Raw genomic sequence first — 23250 nt, forward strand, 5'->3', positions numbered from 1 at the left:
ACAAAACAGAAGCAGCCACAAAATTAATTCACATTTTTTTTTTCTCCCACCATCTCCAGCAGATGCATGATTTAATAGAGAGGATAACTCTCTTTAAAGTGGTTCTAAAGCACCAAGATATTTTTACCTTAATGCATTCAGGTAATAAAACCTTCTGTGTCACAGACTCGCCCCCTCACCCCCCTTATACTTACCTGAACCCCAACATGACCAGCACTGTGTAGGAGAGCTGTGGCTCTCCTGGCTCTGTCCCACCTCCCTAGGCAGATCAATAGCAGCGGCAGCCATTGGCTCCCGCTCCTGTCAGTGAACTCCTGTGATGAGGAAGAAGGGGGCGTGGCCAACTCTTGCTGTCTGTGTCTGTTACCTCATGGGAATTGGCTTCCTATTAGGGGCATCAGCAAAAGAGGAAGAGCCAGGAGTGCTGATGGGGGACCCAAGAAGAGGATGGCCCTAGCTATTTGTTAAAAAAATATATATGTATTTCCTTTACAACCACTTTAATCCATGGTCCTGGAGTCTTCCTCACCATTGGTTCCTGTAGTGATGACTAATCCACTTGTTTTACTTGACTAACTAACATATCTTTTTAGCGAATTACTTTATATTGCCTTTTTATTTATTTGCAGTTATCCAAGCTTTGGGGGAACACCTTAAATTAAGACAGCAAGTTATAGCTACAGCCACTGTTTATTTTAAAAGATTCTATGCAAGGTAAGTTCTAAGGCATTGTTGTTTCTCGCTTGCACCGCTGTTCCATGTCTTATCTCTTGCTTATCTGCTGTCCATCTGCTTTAACCACTTCAGCCCCAGAAGATTTGGCTGCTCAATGACCAGGCCATTTTTTGCGATACGGCACTGCATTGCTTTAACTGACAATTACGAGGTCATGCGATGCTGTACCTAAACAAGATTGACATTCTTTTACTTTTTTGCTATAATAAATATACCTTTTTTTTTTTTTTTTTTTTTTTTTAATAAAATAAATAAATACATTTATTTTTCCTCAGTTTAGGCCAATATGTATTTTTCTACATATTTTTGGTAAAAATAAAAATAAAAATAAAAATCACAATAGGTGTTTATTGATTGGTTTGCGCAAAACTTATAGCATTTACAAAATAGGGGATAGATTTATGGAATATTTTTTTTTCTTACTAATAATGACGATCTGCGATTTTTATCAGGACTGCGATATTGCGGTGGACAAATTGGACACTTTTGACACATTTTTAGGACCATTGACAATTGTACAACGATCAGTGCTATAAAAATGCACTCATTACTGTATAAATGTCACTGGCAGGGAAGGGGTTAACACTAGGGGGTGATCAAGGGGTTAACTGTCCCCTAGATGTGTTCTAACTGGGGAGGGGGGGGGGTTGGGACTGACTAGGGGAAGAGAGAGAGAGAGAGATCGATGTTCATACTTTTTATGAACACACAATCTGTCTCCTCTCCCCTGAAAGAACCGGGATTTCTGTGTTTACACAGTCGGATCCCAGTTTGCGCTCTGTCACGAGTGATCGCGGGTGCTTGGCAGTCATTTCGCCCGCCGGACACTCGCATCGGCTCTGGACACATGATGTGCCCCTAGTGGCCAAAAGGCGAAGCGACGTAAGGTAATGTAAATAAAACTACGGCAGCTGGTCGGCAAGCAGTTAATTTGCAGCCAACTAGGGGTAGTCTGCACTTTGCTGACTCATCAAGTACAAAACCATCAAGTACAAAACCACTTTGCTTGTAAGCTATGCCTCTTGTTGCTCATGGCAAGTGATCTATCTCTTCAGGGATAGCTGATCAAAGTTAAATCAACTCAAATAACAAAATGTATACCCCTCTGTTTTAGGAAAATGAGACATGACATGAATAAAAAATGTGTCATTGGTGAAAAAACTGTGGAGTTCTGTTAGTAACATTTGCTGACATTCTTTTAATTTATGGCCTTGGAATGGGTTAGTTGGTAAAATGACACTGTACCACTGTATGAGAAGGATGCAGATAAAATCTAAAGAACGAATGGTATTTTAAGTAGGTTACTGGTTACAACAGGCTTGTTTAAAAACATATATGTACATTTGTATGCAGAGCGCTTTCTGAAAATGGGGCTGTCAATTGCGGGTGAGCTTTATGTGAAAACCCAGTGAAAGCTATGCGATGGCAGGAAATTTGTGATGACACCTTACAGTGCCTGAAAGTACTTTGTGTGTGTTGGTCATCAAATTGATCCTTGTGTCCTTGTGCTTCCTGGATCCTAGACTGTGGCTATACTGTACATGGGGCCTCTATTTCTGGCCTTGTTCTCCCCCACCCATTCCTGATATTAAGTCACACCCTTGTCATTCAGCTGTCAGATACCAGAGCCCCTACTGCCCAATGGCATGCTGATTGAAAGGTTGGGGGTGATCCTTAAAGGGGTGGTAAACCTTTTGTGTTTTTTCATTTGAATGCATCCTATGCATTGAGGTGAAAAAACACCTTGCAGTCACCGGACCCCTAGCCCCCCCCCCATTTTACTTACCTGAGCCCCTTCGCCTCCTCGGTGGGGATGCGCTGTCCTTCTCTCCACAGGGAGCCCGGCTCTTGATTTGGATAGATTGATAGCGCTGCTGTCAATCAAATCCAATGACTCGGGCCGATTCCGGCATTCATGTTTGTGGATGCAAATGCTGGATTCGGGAGTGCTCCTGCAAGGTAACCCCCTCGGGAGAGCACTTCTCCTAGGGGGTTATCTGATGTGAGGAGGAGACGAGAGAGACAGCAGGGGACCCCAGAAGACGAGGTTCAGGGCCACTCTGTGCAAAACTAACTGCACAGTGGAGGTGAGTTTGATATGTTTATTTAAAAAAAAACAAAAAACGATCTATACAACCACTTTAAAGAATAAGTTCACTTTTGGAGCATGTCACGTGTTCCACCCGAATTTAGGGTGGAGCATGTAAACATGTTCCAGCTCCTGCCCCCTCTTCCCCCTCCCTGTGACCACGAGCGGGGATCTATTCCCCGCACCCACTGTCAGAATTTAAAAACAGAGTTCTGTGAATAAATTAACTACATCTACCATGGGCTTGTAGTCCTCAATGAACTGCGGGGGCAGTGGTGAGCGTCCTCGTAGTCCATTGATCTTCCTGCCAGTTTATCAAAGGTATGGGCAGACAGTGTACTGAGGAACTGCAGGATCCAGGTGCAATGCCTTAAAGGCTGCAGAGTAGAAAAAAAAGAAAAATCATAAATCTTCAAAAAGATGTGCATTTATTATTTTTTGTAAAAGCTGAACTTGTCCTTTAATCTTGACTTGGGTAATATTTAAGAGGGTGACCTAATGATAGTTTTGAAGACTAAAGCCCCATACACACTATTAGATTTTCTGCAGATTTTTGTCTTCAGATTTACCAAAACCATATAATATAAGTTCCACATACTGTTCTAACAGTAAAGAACCCTTTCTACAATCAAAGGTTAAACCTTCATTCTTGTAACCCTACATTGTGGCTGCATGTCCTCTTCAGGGATTTTACAGTTAACAGTTTTACAGTTACTGATGTCAGCTTTGATAAACTTGTTTATTGTAATCATATCACCTCTTAAGCACCTCTTTTCCAGAGTGAATAGCTGTAATTTATCAATCAATCAAGTTGAGGTCCTCCATCCCTCTTAATTTTGTTGCCATTTGCTCAACTCCTTTCTAATTCAACAACATCTTTCCTAAAGACTGTTGACCAAAACTGAACTGCATATTTAAAGTTCCACAATTGGCACCTTTCCGGGAGGGGAGGGGGGGGCAGGATACCTGCCTTAGACAGGTATACTGTTCCCACTTCCGGTAGTCCTGGCCTCGGCCAATGACATGACCCTGGGGCTTCCTCCTCCTCTCCCTGTCGCCGGGCCAGTAGGAGAGAGGAGCGGGGGCCTCATGCTTTCGCAGTAGGGTTCCCGGCGTGAAGCCGTAAGGCTATACTGCTGGGTCCCCTTACCTGCAATGGCGGCGGCAGCACCTGACAGCTGATGGAAACATTAGCTGTGGTGCCAACATCGCTGTACTCCAGGACAGGTAAGTGTTCTATTATTAAAAGCCAGCAGCTGCAGTATATGCAGCTGCTGGCTTTACATTTTTTTTTTTTTTTGGGCGGACCTTCGCTTTAAAGATATGGTCGAACAAGTGTTTTGTAAAGGGGTACATTTATTGATTCATCTCTGGAAAGTATGAGCATAATGCAAATGAATAATGTACAGTTTGCTTAGAGATTGCTATACTAGTTTGTCACAAATTTTTATTTTTTCTCTTTATTAGGTATTCACTGAAAAGTATAGACCCTGTGTTGATGGCACCAACATGTGTGTTTTTGGCATCCAAAGTAGAGGTAAGGAGGAAATTGTAAGAGAAACACGTGTTTTTTGATTAGTAGAACAGATACACAATAAATATAATCTAAAGATATGCGCATCAAGAATTAAACCGTTTTGGGAATCGAGAACCAGCTACAGGTTCAATTTAATTACTTAAAATACATAATATATAATCCACAGTCTGGGATCAGCCATTAATGCTTAATAGTAGCGCTAAAATAGGTGAAAGCAGCAGAATTTTTCACGTAGCTTTTGTAGTTGAACCTTAAATAAAACATACCATAATAGAAACTAAATTTCCTGTAAATATGCTTGCTGTGCTTATCATATTTTTTGGGGCAATATAGAGGGGCTGTTCTTATTAATATACCTTTTTTAATTTAGTGTTAAACATAATGATTCTGCCTTCTAGGAGTTTGGTGTTGTATCGAATACAAGGTTAATTTCTGCTGCTACTTCTGTATGTAAGTATTTGTTTCTTTTACTTAGAACATGAAAAACTTAACTGATAAGTATATTTAAAGCTAAACCCCAGGCACAAAAATGTTCATTAAAGTATACTCTTCAATAGGTACAAAGAATAAAAAATATACTTTTGTGCACCAAATGCATTTACAAACGCAGTTTTTAGGTAGCAGTGATGTCATCACTACGCTGCACATAAAGCAAAGCTATGAAAGACTTGTCAGGTTCCTTCACTACAGACTGTCTACAGGGGGGGGGGTGTGATGGAGATGAGACCAGTTACCCTGCTCAAGGAAGAGAGATGCAGTGACTAGTCTGCATTCTAGGAAGTTCCTGCACAAAGATGGATTACTTTGCAGATCTGGAAGAAATAAGAAGCACACCAATATTCAATTAAGAATACAAATATCTCCAGTATTTGGGCAAATTTCAGCTTTAATGAATCGATTTTTACATTAAAAGGCCATTTCACTTTTTATTACGTGTACATCTCAGTAGAACTAATTTCACAGGCAGTGGGATTGATTGATTGATTTACTAAACTAAAGGAATAGAGATACCGGTAGTTAATTTTGCCAACTTAATGTTATCGGAACTTGGTATATAATATGAAGTGCACATCCTGTTATTTTTAGAAGATGACTGAAACGTGACTTGAAAATGATCAGGTTCACCCTATTTACAGTGTTGTTAAGCTCCGTAGCCATATACTTTTCTGAGTGAACAGTCTTTACTCCTTTAAAAATCAGCCCCTTTTTTTTCAAATTTTTATCTTGCCAAAAGAACACAAACCTAGGCTGCAATCTATATACAAAAAAAAGGCATATTAATAATCTATATAAAAATGTAAATAAAAGCATTAGGGGTTAGGACAGCTGAAGATACAGCTCCACTTTTAATAGTTCATTCCTGCGTACAGTAGTTTCTGGCAGGCTCGATCACTTGTTGGCTTTTTTATACCTGTTTGATATTTATACGTGTGAGAGATTTTTTTCCATTTGTGTTTGTGCAGATGATAGTGGGTTGCAGTTTCATATAATGGGTGACCGTAGTTGGTGAATTTTTTTTTCTTTCTTTTTTACAGTAAAAACTAGGTTTTCTTATGCATTCCCAAAGGAGTTTCCTTATAGGATGAACCATGTAAGTAGACGCTGCCAACATATTTTTTTTTTCTGTCTGTTCTAAATACCATATAGAGTCCTAGCCATCACACTAGCTTTTCCCAATTATTGCCAAGCTTGATCCCCTCAGTTTGTGTCACTAAAAGCAGAACTAAAGACCCAGTAGACTTACCTCGGCTTCTGGGTGTTGGCCTTCAGCCAATTTGGTTGGCTGGTGCAGGATAATATCACTCCTGCGCATGCATGGGAGAGAAGTCATCCCAGCACACAGGCACTGTGCCAGACTGTAAACTGAGCTGCACATGCACAGCTCAGTATACTCTCTACAGATAACTGCATACAGGCAGGTATGTTTATTTTATTTCAGAAGAGACATTACATTTCTCATCTGCAATAAAGAGACCTCCTTCTCACTTTTTTTTAACATCAAATGCCCAGATTTGTCCATTTTATCTTAGTTTATTACTACGCATCTGTTCAGTAAAACTGTTCAAAGATTATATATTTTTTCAGTTTTCTATCTTTAGAACTTCAGGAAGCTACCCGTGTGCATGATGTTTTATTTTTCATGTTTGCATAATCAGCCCAACTTTTTTGATACAGTGCTTTTATGTTTTCATAGATACTGGAATGTGAGTTCTATCTGTTAGAATTAATGGTAAGTAATACAGTTTGTGTATTGAGATATCTGAGGTTTCTATGACTGGCTTTCTCCATTGTAATCATCCAGAACTAGCGAATTACCTCTTTGCTTGTTTTGTCAAAGCTCAGAGTATATTTGACACAATGCCATCAAAACCTACGGTGTTTTAACATGTTAATATACCGTATATTAAAACACTGATGGTTGATAGAGAATCCCTTATGGCTTTTTTCTGTTTTATGTATCTGGTAAACATTTTAGTATTTAATGTTGTTTGCCATAGTGACTATGGTAATGTACACTAATATATATTATTGTTAAAAGTATTGGGACGCCTGCCTTTAAATGCACATTAGAGGGGTTGTTAGGCAGTGTACACAAGCATTGCCATCCGCACAGCTAGTATAACCTGTACTATATACTGCATGCTTTTTTTTGTAAAATTCTTCTAAATACCTTATTCCTTCTCCCCGATCAGCGGTCACGTGGCCGCCTGTCGCTCTCTTCCACTGGTGTATGTACTAGGGAGGGAGGGACCGAGCTCTCTCTCTCTCTCTCTGAAGTCTGCTGGGCAGTCACGTGACCTCCCTCTGTAAGGTATACATTGGAGGGAGAGAGCAACAGATGGTCACATGACCACTGATCGGGGAGATAGAATAAGGTATTTGGAAGACATTTTTTAGAAAAAGGCATAAAGCATATATTACAGGTTATACTAGCAGTGGGGCTGCAGTGCTTGTGTGCAGTAATGCAGTGCTACAAAGGGAGGGGCGGCTCACACAGACTAGCTGACAGGCAGGGATGATGACGGAGGCATGTAAACTGACCATGGTGTCAGGGCTCAGCAGACATGATTAACCGTGTAAATCAGTTTACAGGGGGGAGGTTTGAAACTGGCAGGATCATCCAGGTATTTTAGATGATACAGTTGGCTAAATTACACAGCACAAACACTGTGCTGTGCTGCTCTAACTTGTTGCCACCCGCCCACTGTCAAATGACGGCAGGACAGCTGTTGTTCTGGGATGCCGTCATATGACGGCGTTCCAGAACGGCTGCTCTTTTGCTAGGACACGGCGCAACCCCGATCTGTGTAAAGAGCCGCGTCTGCGGCTCTTTAACCATGTGATTGGCTGTGTCCAATCACAGCCAGTCACATGTAAAAACGGAGATGCCGGTAATCGGCTCTCTCACACTGACTGAGTGTGAGGTGAGAAGAGCCGATTAGTGGCATCTCCTCACAGGGGGACATCTAGGGATGTAATCGGGGGGACTAATCATCAGTGCCCTGATTACAAGAAAGAAATATAGTGTAACAATACAGTGCCCACCAGTGGCAGCAGTCAGTGCCCACAAGTGCCACAAATCAGTGCCCATTAGCCATGCCAGTCAGGGCTGGCAGTGTTGCCCATCACCGCCACCCATCAATGCCCATCTGTACCGCCTATCCATGCTGCCATCCGTGCCAGCAACTGTCACCCATCAGTGCCACCTAACAGTGCCCATAAGTGTGGAATATTAATGCCTCCTCATCAGTGCCACCTCATCAATGCACACCAGTTCAGCCTATCAGCGCACATCGCTGAAGGCGAAAAATTACTTAATTACAAAGTTTACTGAAGGAAAAAAGTAAAAAAAACGTTTTTTTTCCCAAAATTTCTGGTATCTTTTTTTTTTTTTTTTTGTAAAAAATAAATAAATAAAAAACCCAGCAGTGATCGAATAACACCAAAAGAAACCTCTATTTGTATGAAAAAAATGTGTTTGGGTACAGTGTAGTATGACCGCGCAATTGTCATTCAAAGTGCGAGAGTCCTGAAAGCTGAAAAATGGCCTGGGCAGGAAGGGTGCACGGTAGGCAAGTGGTTATAGGAACAGGATCCCCCCCCCCTTTTTATTTTTATTTTTTAAGGTTAACAAACGCTTTAACTTTAATGACATCCCAGTCTTAGTCCGTAGGTTCAATATTGAGTTGGCCCACCCTTTGCAGCTATAACAGCTTCAACTATTCTGGGAAGGCTGTCCACATGGTTTAGGAGTGTGTCTATGGGAGTTTTTGACCATTCTTCCAGAAGCGCATTTGTGAGTTCAGGCACTGATGTTGGACGAGGTCTGGCCCGCAGTCTACGCTCGCATTCATTCCAAAGGTGCTCTGTCAGGTTGAGGTCAGGACTATGTGCAGGCCAGTCAAATTTCTCCACCCCAAACTTGCTCATCCATGTCTTTATGGACCTTGCTTTGTGCACTGGTGTGCATTCATGTTGGAACAGGAAGGGACCATCCCCAAACTGTTCCCACAAAGTTGGGAGCATGAAATTGTCAAAAATTTCTTGGTAGGCTGATGTCTTAAGAGTTCCCTTCACTGCAACTAAAGACTATAAGCCCAACCCCTGAAAAACAAACCCGCATCATAATCCCCCCTCCACCAAATGATTTGCACCAGTGCACAAAGACATGGATCAGCAAGTTTGGGGTGGAGGAACTTTACTAGCCTGCACACCGAGTGCTGACCTGAACCCAATGGAACATCTTTGGCATAAATTAGAGCAGAGACTGTGAGCCAGCCTTCTAGTCCATCAGTGCCTGACCTCACAAATGCTCTTATGGAAGAATGGACAAACATTTCCATAGGCACATTACTAAACCTTGTGGACAGCCTTCCCAGGAGAGTTGAAGCTGTTATAGCTGCAAAGGGTTGGCCAACTCAATATTGAACCCTATGAACTAAGACTGGGATGCCATTAAAGTTCATGTAAAGGCAGGTGGCCCAATACTTTTGACAATATATTGTATGTTTAGTGGTCGATCTTTGATAAACAAGACTAAGACAAGGATACCAATGATTCCAAATAATATTGAATGCTTTAAACATGTGTTGCGGTTGTGGATTAATTCAGTCCGTTAATATGATTTACCTCTTTCATCTCTACAACCTGCCAAATTCTTTTGGTCCTCCTCAGATTGCTGGGTGTATGCGAAATACCAGACTAGTAGATGTCTATGGAAAATATATACGCCTTTGTCAGAGAAGCTAGAGGAGGATGGCAGAAAGGACTGGAATTAAAGGCCCCCATTGTGCCCCTTTTTTTGTTTCAATCTTTTTTTATTCAGTTTTAGCAAGTGGTTAAATGCAAAAGTTCTGCCCACGCAGGGGCTAGCTTTGAAGTTGGAACAGGTAAGGGCAAGATTAAAGTGACACAAGTAGAAACAATGCAACAGTAGTACATTTAAGTGAATGGTACTGTCAGGATCCAGGGGTCCCAGAGAGGCTCCCCATAACTACGGGGCGCCCCCTGAAACCCAAAAGGTGGTGCAATGTACAGCCCAAACTGAACTAACAAGGATAGAGGAGCAAAAAACAGAAGAAAGTTAGGCAGGAAGGTGAAGCTAAAGAGAGGAAGGTCACACTTGCCTACCAAGAAGGGAGCTAGAGAAAGGTATAGGGGAGTCTAGGAAAGAAGGGGAAGGTCAGAAGGATGGAGACAAGGAGATTGGGAAGGGCTCGGGATCATCCGGACCATCCATCACAGGCAGGATTGTGCCCCTTTCCAAACAGTTGTACAAGGGTGTAAGTTATAATAGCAACATGATTGCAGAGCACAGACTATATGAAGTGCAATTCATACTGTAGCTCGCTGCATTTTTTTTTTTTAACTCTGAAATAGATTAGTTACGGATGAACGTTTTTTTTGTTTTTTATTTTTTTTAAACTAACCTAATTATCACTCCTTTTTTCAAGAGATCATTTAAAAAGAGATTCCTTAAAAATAGTCACGCAATTTAAAATATTAATTTGCTAAATAAAATGTTTTAACTTTTTCCATGTGTTATTTTATTTCTGCTTGTTTTCAGGACTGTTGTTTGATAGTTTATCATCCATATAGACCCTTGTTACAGTATGTACAAGATATGGGACAAGAAGACATGCTGCTTCCTCTAGCGTGGTAATCTGCTTTTTTGGGATTCCTTTTTGCACATCTGTATTCTTATAAGGGGACAGTACCATACACATCTGAATTTTCAGTTTTTACCCGATCCTGCAGGCAATAGAGCTCAAGCATAGCTAAATCCCACAAAACAAATGTGTAAATATTGTAGCATACCAATCATTGGCTGTGGTGGCTGCATTTGTTTTTGTTTTATTTAGTTTTTTTTTTGTTTTTGCAGGCTTTTATTCCTTTTAATTTTACTTAGTGATTGGCCAGTAACACACCTGGCTTCCTTCACTCCTCCACTGCATCTATGGAGGAGAAACCTCCAAGCCACCCTTGGACAGCAATCAGTGGAGAGGGTGGGTGTTGGATGGACTTTACATTAGTGACAAAAGATGTAAAGCCCAAATCCAGGGAACGCTTATTAACCACTGCAGCCCTGGAAGAATTTAACCCATTCCTGACCAGAGCACTTTTTGTGGTACGGCACTGCATCGCTTTAACTGACAACTGCTCAGTCGTGCGACGTTGCACCCAAAAATAGAGCTTTCTTTTGGTGGTATTTGATTACCTCTGCGTTTTTATTTTTTATTTTTTGCGCTATAAATAAGAGCGACAATGTTGAAAAAAAAGCAATATTTGTTACTTTTTGCTATAATAAATATCCCCCCAAAAAAATATATATAAAAATTATTTCTCAGTTTAGGCAGATATGTATTCTTCTACATGTTTTTGGTAAAAAAATTAAAAATTTAAAATAAATAAATCCCATTAAGCGTATATTGATTGGTTTGCCCAAAAGTTTTATAGCGTCTACAAAATAGGGGATAGATTCATGGCATTTTTATTATTATTCAATTTTTTTTTTTTTTAGTAATGGCGGTGATCTAATTTTTATAGTGACTGCGACATTATGGCGGACACATTTGACACTATTTTGGGACCATTGTCATTTTATTCAGCGATCAGTGCTATAAAATGCACTGATTACTGTATAAATGACACTGGCAGGGAAGGGGTTAAACACTAGGGGGCGATCAAGGGATTAAGTGTGTCCTAGGGAGTGATTCTAATTGTGGGGGGGGATGGCGGTGGGCTACCTCTGACATGACAGCGATCACTACTCCTGATGACAGGGAGCAGTAAATCTCTGTCATGTAACTAGACAGAATGGAGAAATGCCTTGTTTACATCTCCCCGTTTTGCCGCTCCATGCCACGATCGCGGGACATCGGTGGACAATGCCACGTCTTAAAGGCGACGCACCTGTACGCCCATTTGCGCAGCCATTTCATTGCGCCGATGTATATTGTCATGCACTGGTCGGCAAGCGGTTAAGCAAATAAAACAATAGTTTATGTTCCCTTTTTGGATGAAGGTTTTACATAAATAATGGATAATTGTAAGCACCCCCTTTCAGTGTTAAATGGTTTGTCCTAATCCTCTTACTGCCACCTTTGCTGGATAGTTTGGGCTGTTAAAAGAAGGTTGAAAAATAAAACTGTTATTGGGAATTCAGATAAACAAAGACTGTTGTGTGAATGACAGTGACAGACTGTATCATACATGTCATTTTTATATTTGGTCATAGTTGCACTTTAGTATTTCTCCACTAGTTAGATCTTTTTGCTTTGCTTTGTTTCAAGACCTACACACCTTGCACAACACAAGGAGGGCCCCTTTCTCCCTGTTGGGTGGGCAGGTACAAAGCTGACAATTATGGCAGGGAGATCTCCCCACAACAGTACCATGTCAATATGATATTAAGGGGTAACTCATTTCTGCAGACTCCTATAACTGTAGCATCGCTTTAGAGCAGATTGATAACTCTTCCTAGTTCCCCGTATATACCGTTTCTGATTAAAATTTTAGAGAGTGATAATCTGATTTATATATAATCTATATTCCTGTCACCTGCCTAACGTCACACACTGTAAAAGAAATTGCCGGCAACCCAAAGCTTCTACTTACAGAAATGTATTTAGGCACAATAGTATCTGACAGGCCTTACATTTAATGACACAGAATGGCAATTAATGTAATTCTTGAGGGAATACACCCTACCTGTACAGAAAGAAGTCACTGTTTTTGCTCTTATTTTTACAACACTGTCTACATGTGCTGTGGCCACATGGATATGATGCTGTGACATTCAGTCATGTGTGAAAGGATAGCCAAGTTTGTGACTTGAAAAGATCCCAAAGTTGGAGATCTCCTACTCGAGAAACTGCATCCCCATTGGTGAACATCATCATATAAAGCTTTATCGGCATATAGGTTGGGGAGACGTTGTTTAACAATTTTTACTATATCTTGGTATTGCATGGAATAAGTGGTGACAAAATGAGGGCGCCTGGCCTCTCATTTCAATGCCAATAAGGTCATTACAATCCCTCCTTTCCGCCAATCTCCTACCCCTCTCAATCAAACAATTGTTATAGCCCTGTTGTTTTAATCTGTCAGTGACCACATTACAATTGTAGTTCAAATCGAATTGTGAGGAGCAAATCCTTCTTGCTCTCACAAATTCCCCACTGTCTCCTATATTTTTAGGGTGTGAAATCAGGCCATTGACAGGTATCGACTGTTAAATTTTAGTGCCTAATGCACATGGGCACATTAGAGGCCATACTGTGTCAAATGCAACATCTGCTTTCCTTGCCAGGAAAGCTCAAGTTTTGCATACAGCCACTCATAGATATAAATAGCTGTGCATGGCTTTATGTATATGCCAGTACATGCATACATCTTTGTATAACAATTGGACATATTCCCTGTGTATGCCTCTGCATGACTAAGTCTATGCCCAACCAAAACGTGTTTCAAATAAAGTGGGGAAAAAAATAAGAACTCTTATCAAGTTTTACTGTTACCTTGTGTTCTATTCAATACATTTCCCCTCACTCACTGTCCCAGTGACAGCAGTTTCACCAAACGGAAGAATAATCTCCACTAGCATTAGAGACTTTAAAAAAAAAGTATTTTTTAGTGCTGTGCGTGAAGACTAGAACCTCTTTTTTGTCTGGCGACTTTTGGTGTCTTGTAATTGTTTAGTGGAGCCATAATTTATCCTATTCCAAGCTCTGTTCTTTACTCCTTTCTAAGCAACAAATAAAGCCCAAAGTTTGTCATTTAGTTGCCAAATACCAGAATTTCAATGGACAGTAGAGGCTATGGTATTTGATAATGGTAGAAGTTGGGGCTTAGGACCGCACTCTTTGCTTCTCCTCAAACCCCCTGCTGTCTAGCCCGTTCATTACCTATTTACAGTGCTCTTCTCTAGGATTTCTTCAGAGCATCTGACTTTTTTTTTTTTTTTTTTTGGTACTCCCTACCCCAGTCTATAACACTGTCAGCCACTCTGTCCACCTTCAGTGGGGCGCTAAAGGAGAACACAGATTGATTTAAAGTCTAATGCCGCATATGCACCACTGGTTTTGCCGTCGGAATAAACTCCAAAGGTTTTTCCGACGCAGTTCTGCTGAAGCTGTCTTGCGTACATGTGATCACACCATATACTCTCCTTGCCTGCGGTCCATTGCAACTTCCTTTGCAACGGCACGCTATAAATTACTACTGTTGGGGACCAGGGGGAGTGATAATATCACTTCCTCTATTATGTGACAGTGGTGGGGTGTGTGCTCTCACATACCTGGAAGCTCTTGGTGGTGTTGCCAGCTCGGGAGGGGGAAGAAGTGGCAGAAAAACTGTTGAGGCAAGTATAAGGTGGTCAGTAGGTGCAGTGACTTCTGAATGTGGGAAAAAATAAATGCTGAAAAGCAAATATTCAAAAGAAAACAACCCTGTACTGATGATAATTTGCTCCACTTGAGAGTGTTTATTTTACCATAAGTGTAATTAATTCTGGTGTTCTTTGCATTGATACAGGAGGATAGTCAACGACACATACCGCACAGATCTCTGTCTGCTGTACCCTCCCTTTATGATTGCACTAGGTATTGTGGTGATTAACATGCACATAAATTCCTGTTTGTGGGATGTCTGATGGGGTCATCCATTTTTCACTTGATAAGTTGTTTATTAGTCCAGGCCAGCTAAATAGGTTTACCTTTACTACCCTCAAATTTGTCTGTGTCATGTAAGAATGGAAGAATCCTTGAGAAGCATAATTTTACAGGTGTTTAGTTTCTTTCAGTTTCACTTTACCATGGGAAAAACTAGTACGTAGCCCAGAAAGAGGGTATTTTACTCGCATAATTGCTCAGATTAGTATTTCTAGTGTTATTCTGATAGGATAATTACCATATTTATCTGTGTATAACGCTCACTTTTTTCCCCTGAAAATAGGGGGCAAATCACTGGTGCGTAGGGAGGGGGTCAAGCGCTGCTGGAATTCACTGAGCTGTCATCTCCTGTTTACTTGGCTTTAACTCGGCACTCATGTCACAAACACAGTCCTGCCTCTGCCACCGGCATTGATCCAGTGTTCTGTCTATCACAGGAGCTGGTCCAATACTGATGGAGGTGGGACTGTGTATGTGTGACTGTCGAGTGAGAGCCAAGTAAACAGTAAATGAAGGCTCTGTGATTTCCTGCACTGTTCAGGCTGCATTCATAAAAGATAGTGAGGCTGCAGATGAGCATTGAGGCTAAAAATGGCCATTAATCAGGCTGCATAGATGAGATGGGCTGCAGATGGGCATTGATCAGGCTGCATTGATAGGAGATTAGTAGGCTGCATATAGGCACTAATCAGGCTGTTTATTTAACCACTTCCCGCCCACGCCATCATATGACGTCCTGGACTTTCAGTGGGAATATCTGAATGATGCTAGCAGCCACAGGCATCATTCAAATATCTTTGTTTTCAGCCGGCGATTCTGTGCACCATAAGAACGTTCATAGCGGCAGTTCCGCCGCTTGATCGTTCTTACAGGTGACGGGAGGGAACACCCCCCCCCTCCCGCCGCCATCCGGTGCTTCTCCAAGCTCTCCCGTGCCATCGGGGACTTGGAGAAAGAATCGTCCGGCACCAGAAGATGACGATAGAGATTTCCAGTGACCAGATGGTCACCAGTCATCTCTATGACCGTCGGAGGTTCCCGGAAGTAAACAAAGCCGCGATTGGGGCTGTCAGCATGGGATTGGTGAAATTTTTTTCACTATCTCGTGCTTTCTAGCCTGGAGGAGAGATGTGGGGTCTTATTGACCCCACATCTCTCCATAAAGAGGACCTGTCGTGAATGATTCCCATTACAAGGGATGTTTACACTCCTTCTAATAGGAATAAAAGTGATAAAAAAAAAAAATTTGTAAAAAATAAATAAAATAAAAAAATTTGTTTTTTAAAACGCCCCTGTCCCCCGTAGCTCGCGCTCAGAAGAGAACGCACACGTTAGTCCAGCCCACATATGTAAACGCCATTCAAACTACACATGTGAGGTATCGCCACGTGCGTTAGAGCGAAAGCAACAATTCTAGCTCTAGACCTAGAAGTTTGGCATCATTCCATGAGTGTGTGCAATTTGAAAGCGTGACATGTTGGGTATCTTTACTCTGCGTAACATCTTTCACATTATACAAAAAAATTGGGCTAACTTTACTGTTTTTTGTTATTTTTTAAATCATGAAAAATTGTTTCGCAAATACTGTGCAAGATAAAAAGTTGCAATGACCGCCATTGTGTCTGCTATATATATATATATAATATATATATATATATATATATATATATATATATATATAATGTTTGGGGGTTCTGAATAATTTTCTAGCAAACAAATTATGATTTTTTATGTGTAGGAGAGGAGTCCCAGAAGAATAGGCCCGGTAGAGTGGTTAAAAAAAGGTTTTCTCCTAAAACTTCCCTCTTAAAATGAAAGTGCGTGTATATACGCAATAAATACTGTAATTTCCAAAGTTGTTGCATTGCTTTACTGTTTTTAATACCCCATATACTGTGTGTGTTGTGTACTAGTTGTATGTTCTTTTTCTTGCAGCTTGTTTGCATGTGGCCTGTGTTGTTCAGCAGAAGGATGCTCGACAGTGGTTTGCAGAACTTTCTGTGGACATGGAAAAGGTGCCATTCTTTTTTTAAATCGAATAATTCAAAGCAAAAAAAAAAAAATGTAGATAATAAAAGCTTCACTATAGACTATTCTCCTATAACTGAGGCTGAAGATGAAAGGTTTTCGACTCCAAGCTTTAGTGTGCTAAGTGGTTTTGGCTACAAACACTTTTTGTTTTCTTACAATCTTAAATTTTCAACGTGTTTGTTTTATTTTATTAGATCTTAGAAATTATCAGAGTTATATTGAAGCTGTATGAGCAGTGGAAGAATTTTGATGAGAGAAAGGAAATGGCTGCCATACTTGGTAAAATGCCTAAACCAAAGCCTCCACCCAACAGGTAAAGGTACTTCAGTTCAAAAAAAATTATTGGATGCTGTCCTTTCATCTTATAAATACAGTATGTGTGAATTTTTAAAATGTGCAGCATTGTATACAGTGGCGGCTGGTGCTCCATCGGTCAGGGAGGAGAGGGGGGTGTCAGACAGACCTGACCATAGACCTTAACCCCCCGCCACCCCAAACAAACCCTCCCCCCACCGCCACACATCTCAGGCTCTAATCATGCTTCTGAAAAAGAAAATCCATTTAAATCCATGCTTTCGGTGCCCCGCATGTAGATTAGAGGGGGTGGCGCCCGTGCGCCCCTAATGAGCGGCCGCCACTGATTGTATATATTATTGGCGGTATGTTTGCCTGCTCAGTGGTTAAGCACTCTTCTCTGGCAGCTCTGGGTCATTATTTTGAATGTGGTGAGGGATGTAATGTGAATGCAGTGTTTTTGCTAGAACTGCTCCCAATACTCAAAACATTCTGGTAGGTTAACTGGCACCTCAACCACATTGGACTTGGAATGTGTGTGAATGTGGTATGGGCATTATAATTTTACCTCCTCCTAGGCCAGAGACCAATGTGACCCTGAAACACTGTTTTATTGTCTGCATGCCATATCCATACAGTAAGGCCCCTTTCACACTTGTGCGACTTGTCCTGCGACTTGGGACTGCAAAGTCATACCCCATGATTTCTATGAGTACCGTTTATATCTGTGCGACTTCAAAGTTGTCCCTGCACTACTTTGGTCTGACTTTGATGCGACTTGAGGTCAATAGACCTTAAGATTACATAGGCATAGTTGTGGTACTTTCAGGTCGTACAAGTTTAAAAGGGGCTTAAGTCTCAATGCTTTAGAAATAGAGGGCCAAGTCTGTGTAATATACTTTACTTTATTAACAGACAAAATTATAAACATTTATATGTGATTTTTTTGCAGGAATTGTGGACCCCATTTGTGAGCGCCATTGAATTGTTGCCTTAGTATCAGAATCATTAGGAGTGAAGAGTGAACTTTTCTTGTTTCTGATGACGTATTATATATCTTAAAATAACTATACATGTATTTCCATAGTCCCAGTCTAACAGGCTCTCCTATTAATTTGCAGTGAAGGGGACCAGGGACCAAATGGAAGCCAAAGCTCCAGTTACAGTCAATCCTGAAACTCTTCTGTTTATCCAGTACTGGACCAAACTGGATCAAGATATTGCCATAGTGATCATCCACAAACTTTTACGTAGTATTCTTAATAAGTGGGCCACTCAGCCTTTCTCCTCCATCTCAGGAGAAACATGATGGACCTTTCTTTACTGAGGGCTTATGAATATGGATACACTATTCATGAGCCTCAAAGACAGCTGTCAAATAATTGCACATTTTCTTTTCTTTTGCAGAGTAAGATGTAAGCAGTTTTCTGATTTTGAGTAATCTGCATATAATTCTCAAATGTATTAAATTATGTTGCATTGTGTTCATCTTCCTAATTGCTCACTTTTTATTTTAGGACGTGATTATTTGATATGCTATTTCTAGAGAGCCATGCAATCTATATTTCACACAAGCAGTTTTTACTTTTCGTAGAATGTGTGAAAGGCTGTGCTTGTCTGTAGCAGATATCGAGGGTACCCAAACTACTGTAGTCATGCACTTATAGTTATTTTCTATAAATTTCTAAGATTCTATCAGATTTATTGTGGACCACAGATAGGAATACTTTCATGCAGTCCCAAAAGCTTGACCTTACTAGGTCATACTTGTGGTTTTGTTGGTATATGAACCCCATGAATAAATAGATTCAACTATAGTCACAGCAGGGACAAAGGTATGCTCGAAGGTGCAAGCCTTATACTGATTGTAAATAATTCGGCAAATGCCACATGAATTTAACTTGCTGTTCTTCCAGGTCACAAGTTGGTATTGTAACTGTAATGTTTGCTAAATGGAGATTGTAAATTAATGTTATTACACTCAAACATATGCCCCAGTAGTTTCTGATCATTTTCAGAGCTGGTTAGTTTGAATTATTCTGTAAATGTGAAAAAAACACTGTGGTACAGTTTTGTACTAGTCAGTGTAAGTATGATGAATGGCATGAACCGAAGCCAACTACTTAAAAGCTTTTGAAAGAACATGATCTAGAATAATATGTGACTTTTCACATTTGAAAAGCTGCCATTTATGGGCCTTTACTCAGTGTCAGGTGTGTGCATAGTACTGATTTTGCTTTCTTGCTCATTGCATAACCTTGAAGATAAATACACGCTTAGTAGAGTGGATTTATCAGACAGAGGGTAAAGAAGCACCATTTTCAGAAGACTGATTCTATCGTTTCACTTTGTCTTTATAAAGCTTTATAAGAGCAGTTTTTTTTTTTCTCTTGTAAGCACAATAACATAATTTCTATTATTTGTCATGTGATTGAATTTTTTTATTCTGTAATGATTAGGGTGGATTTGTGAATAAATATTATGCTTTTAATGGCAGTTCAGGATCAGAAGTAAATTCATGTAAGGGACTTGCTGTGAAATCTTTTGGGTTAAGTTCATATGTGGGATGCGTTCCACTGATATTATTATTATTATTATTCAGGATTTATATAGCGCCGACAGTTTACGAAGCGCGTCACAACATTAGGGTAGACATTACAATACAATACAATTCAAGACTGGGAATCAGAGGGCCCTGCTCGTTAGAGCTTACAATCTAGGAGGGAGGGTCAAGTTATACAAAAGGGTAATAGCTGTGGGGGATGAGCTAATGGAGAAAATAGTGCAGTTGTTAGATGGAGGCAGGATAGGCTTCGCTAAAGAGGAAAGTTTTCAGGGATCGCCTAAAAGTGGATACATTTGGAGACATTCTGACAGATTGGGGTAGTGAGTTCTAGAGGATGGGCGAGGCTCGTAAGAAGTCCTGGAGGCGGAATTGGGAGGAGGTGATGAGGGAGCTAGAGAGCAGGAGGTCTTGGGAGGAATGAAGTGGGCGATTAGGTTGGTATTTTGAGACTAGGCTAGTGATGTAGCTGGGGGCATAGTTGTGGATGGCTTTGTAAGTAAGAGTTAGTATTTTGAATTTAATTTGTTGGGCAAGTGGCAGCCAATGGAGGGATTGGCAGAGAGGGGTAGCAGACACTGTGCGGTTTGTAAGGTGTATGAGTCTGGCAGCAGCATTCATGATGGACTGAAGGGGGGATAGTCTATTTAAAGGTGAGCCAATGAGGAGGGAGTTGCAGTAGTCAAGGCGAGAGATAACCAGGGAGTGAATCGGGAGCTTTGCGGTTTCATTGGTTAGAAAGGGACGTAGTTTAGAGATGTTTTGGAGGTTGAGGTGGCAAGCTTTGGAAAGTGATTGGATGTGGGGCTGAAAGGAGAGTTCAGAGTCCAGGATAACACCTAGCACCCTGATATGTGGGGATGGGTGGATGGTTGTGCCATTACTCTTGACAGAGAAGTCAGGGGAAGAGGCGCGTGGGGGAGGAATTATTATAAGTTCGGTTTTGGACAAGTTGAGTTTGAGGAAGTGTTGACATCCATATAGATATGTCTGTTAGTAAGTTGGTGATGCGTGAGGAGACTGAGTGAGTTGAGAGGTGCAGAGATAGATTTGTGTGTCGTCAGCATAGAACTGATATTGAAAGCCGTGAGTGGCTATCAGCTGGCCCAGGGAAGAGGTGTAGATTGAAAATAAAAGAGGTCCAAGAACAGAACCTTGGGGGACTCCAACAGAGAAGGGAAGAGGATTGGAGAAAATAGAATTGTAAGTAACACTGAAGGTGCGTTGGGATAGGTAGGATGAGAGCCACTGAAGAGCACAGTCACGGAGACCAAGGGAGTAAAGTTTTTTTGAGGAGGAGAGGGTGGTCAACCGTCTCAAAGGCAGCTGGAAAGGTCCAGAAGTAGGAGTACAGAATAGTGTCCGTTAGTTTGCGACTGATATCGGTATCAGTACTGTTACATAGTATTTGCATGAGTACTTGTACTTGTGCAAATGCTCCGATACTAGAACCAATACCGCAGACTGTAACGGCTGCCTTTATTGAGAGAGACGCAGGAAGAAGTGGTGTGAGACGTGACATCCTGACCACAGATGCTCTGACAAGTACTCTTAACACTACACCACTAGGTCAAAGGCAGGTTTGCTGGGTGTTATGTATGAAAAACTAAAACTAGGCATTGGTAAAGGGATTGTAAAGTCTCATTTTCTTTTCTATTAAAATAACAAACATGTCATACTTGCATACTCTGTGTAATGGTTTTACAAAAGGCATCCCAGATCCTCTTCTTCTCGGGTCCCTTGCTGGAGCTCCTGGCCCCTCCCTCCTATTGACTTCCCCCACAGCAAGCAGCCTGCTGTGGGGGCACCTGAGCCAAGCTGCAGCTCCATCTTTCCATTCAGACACAGAGCTGCCTTTTGGCCACCGCCCCCTCTCTTCCCTGATTGGCTGAGTTTAATTTACCAGTACCTCTGAGACACTTTCCCCCAGTTACTTTGTGTCAAGGGTAGAATTTTCTTTTTCAACACCATCTCTACAGAGTCCGTTCTGATTTAGACCATCTGGGTCACAAACAGAAATGCTCCGCTTCCCCTTCTGTCCTTTTTCATGTGTGCATGTGAAGAAAACGCTGGAGGAAGAAGTGAAAAGGCACACAATTTTGGAGAATTAGGAGTCAGGAAATTCTATCTTTGAGAAATCTACTGAAGAGTCCCAGGGTCAGATCCATTTTCAAACTCAAAAAGCCTTGTGGGCCTTTTTGCAGAAGTCGGGTTGAATTTAAAATTGGTCCCCTGTTCCAAAAGTTATAGGATTAGGATCATGGCTATCTCCACAGCATCCCCAATCTTTCTAGTACATCCTCGTTTAAAGGCTGTGTTATACACAATCTGGGGTTGCTGCTGTTGGAGTGTGTCTAGCACTCAGAGGCTTGGCACATTGGATGCTTAGAGACCGAGACCCTGACTGTATGGATATCAAGTTGGGCATATGCTTGGAGGAATTTTCTAGGGCTCTTAGTTTTTCGATGGATGCCCTGAAAGACTCCATTCAACAACTTTCATGGTTGGGTGTAATATGTGTCCCCATGATCTTTTGGCTACTGTATTGGTCAGTGGAGTTGCCGTGTAGGAAGCAAGTTGAACCCTTGTTGTTACCCTTTCAAGAGGAGCATTTGTTCAGCCCTGCACTCGATGTTTATATCCAAAGGTTACTGTGGGCAAAAGTACCCTTTTGCACCTTTAATAAATCAAAGCCCAAAGTGCAAAAAACCTGTCACCATTTCTACTTCTAAGAATAATTCCTTTTGGCAGTAACAGCCGTTGGGCTCTAAGCCCAAGCCCTAATCCCAGCTCCACAAAAAGACCTGGACTTCTAAAAGCCAAGATACAAGTCTTCCATGCAATGAAGGGGTCTCCTATTTTCTCCATTGGGAGGTTGTTTGCTGGCCTTTGCAAAACAATCATTTGGCAGGGAGAGATTGTGGACAATTGAGTCCATGGTATAGTGGCTCAGGGTTACAAGCTGGAATTTCAGAGCCTTCCACCTTTTGCACTGTATGCTTTCAAATGTTTCTTTGACGTCACAAAGCACAGTCTGTTCAGGCTCTTTGATTGCCAGTTGTCACCAGGAGTAATTGTTCTGCTTCCGCAGAATGAAGACCTTAATTTTATTTCTATTGCAATCAGCAGCCAAACAGTGATGTTCATCCCATTCTGCATCTCAAAAAAGTTTTTTTTTTTTTTTTTGGGGTGCAAAAATTTTGTATTGAATCTGTTTTTGTCAGGGATCCCCTTCCTTCCATTAAGGAGATAATTCATCATTGATATCAACCATCCCAATTTGCATATCCCAAATTTCCCACCTCCCCACTTCTTCCTGCTTTTTGCAGAGGACAGACATTTTCAGTTTGTAGCCCTGTTGTTTGGTCTGTCCAAAGCACCCAGAGTGCTAACAAAAGTGTTCCCCCCCTGGCCATGGAGCTTCTATGTGTTCTGGGTGTTCCTGTCATAAATTAACCAGATTATTTGTTTTGAGGGAGCAGTCTGTTATTCTTCTGGAGGCCAATGTGACTTAAATGGTGCAGACTCTGGAAAAGATTGGATGGATCATGGATCCTTTAACATTCAAAAGTCAGCCTTAGTTCCATCCAAGAGGTCAGAACAATTTTTTTTCTTCCTGATTTTAGAATCAAGAGTGATCCTTTCCCAGGAGAAATATCTTGCCCTGCGAACTGGGGTGGAGTTACTTCGGGCACTTCAAGATTCCTCAATCCATCTCCACATGAAGGTTCTAGGAAAGATGGGTGACCTCCTTTTTAAGGTGGTTTTGCTTTTAATTCTAGGCATTGCCAAGCTCTTCTGCTACTAAAGGTACTGCTTTTCTGCCACA

At 41.2% G+C, this 23250-nt stretch overlaps 1 protein-coding gene across 3 annotated transcripts in view; it reads left to right on the forward strand.

Moving 5' to 3' along the window:
- Positions 1–18855, forward strand: part of CCNC (cyclin C) — a 33882-nt gene extending 15027 nt beyond the window's left edge. The window contains exons 3-12 of one of the 3 annotated variants that reach the window (XM_077487199.1): positions 630–714; positions 4292–4361; positions 4760–4811; positions 5897–5952; positions 6556–6591; positions 10429–10520; positions 14397–14464; positions 16469–16548; positions 16759–16883; positions 17980–18855. In XM_077487199.1, the coding sequence (XP_077343325.1) occupies positions 630–714; positions 4292–4361; positions 4760–4811; positions 5897–5952; positions 6556–6591; positions 10429–10520; positions 14397–14464; positions 16469–16548; positions 16759–16881 (662 nt within the window). In that variant the 3' untranslated portion in view covers positions 16882–16883; positions 17980–18855. The other 2 variants (XM_077487198.1, XM_077487197.1) reach the window with 2 other exon arrangements.
- Positions 18856–23250: the final 4395 nt, after the last annotated feature.

The sequence above is a fragment of the Lithobates pipiens genome, unplaced genomic scaffold (assembly GCF_037356315.1).
Source record: "Lithobates pipiens isolate NorthernLeopardFrog02 unplaced genomic scaffold, aLitPip1_a1.2 Scaffold_18, whole genome shotgun sequence".
NCBI classification, from domain to species: Eukaryota; Metazoa; Chordata; class Amphibia; order Anura; family Ranidae; genus Lithobates; species Lithobates pipiens.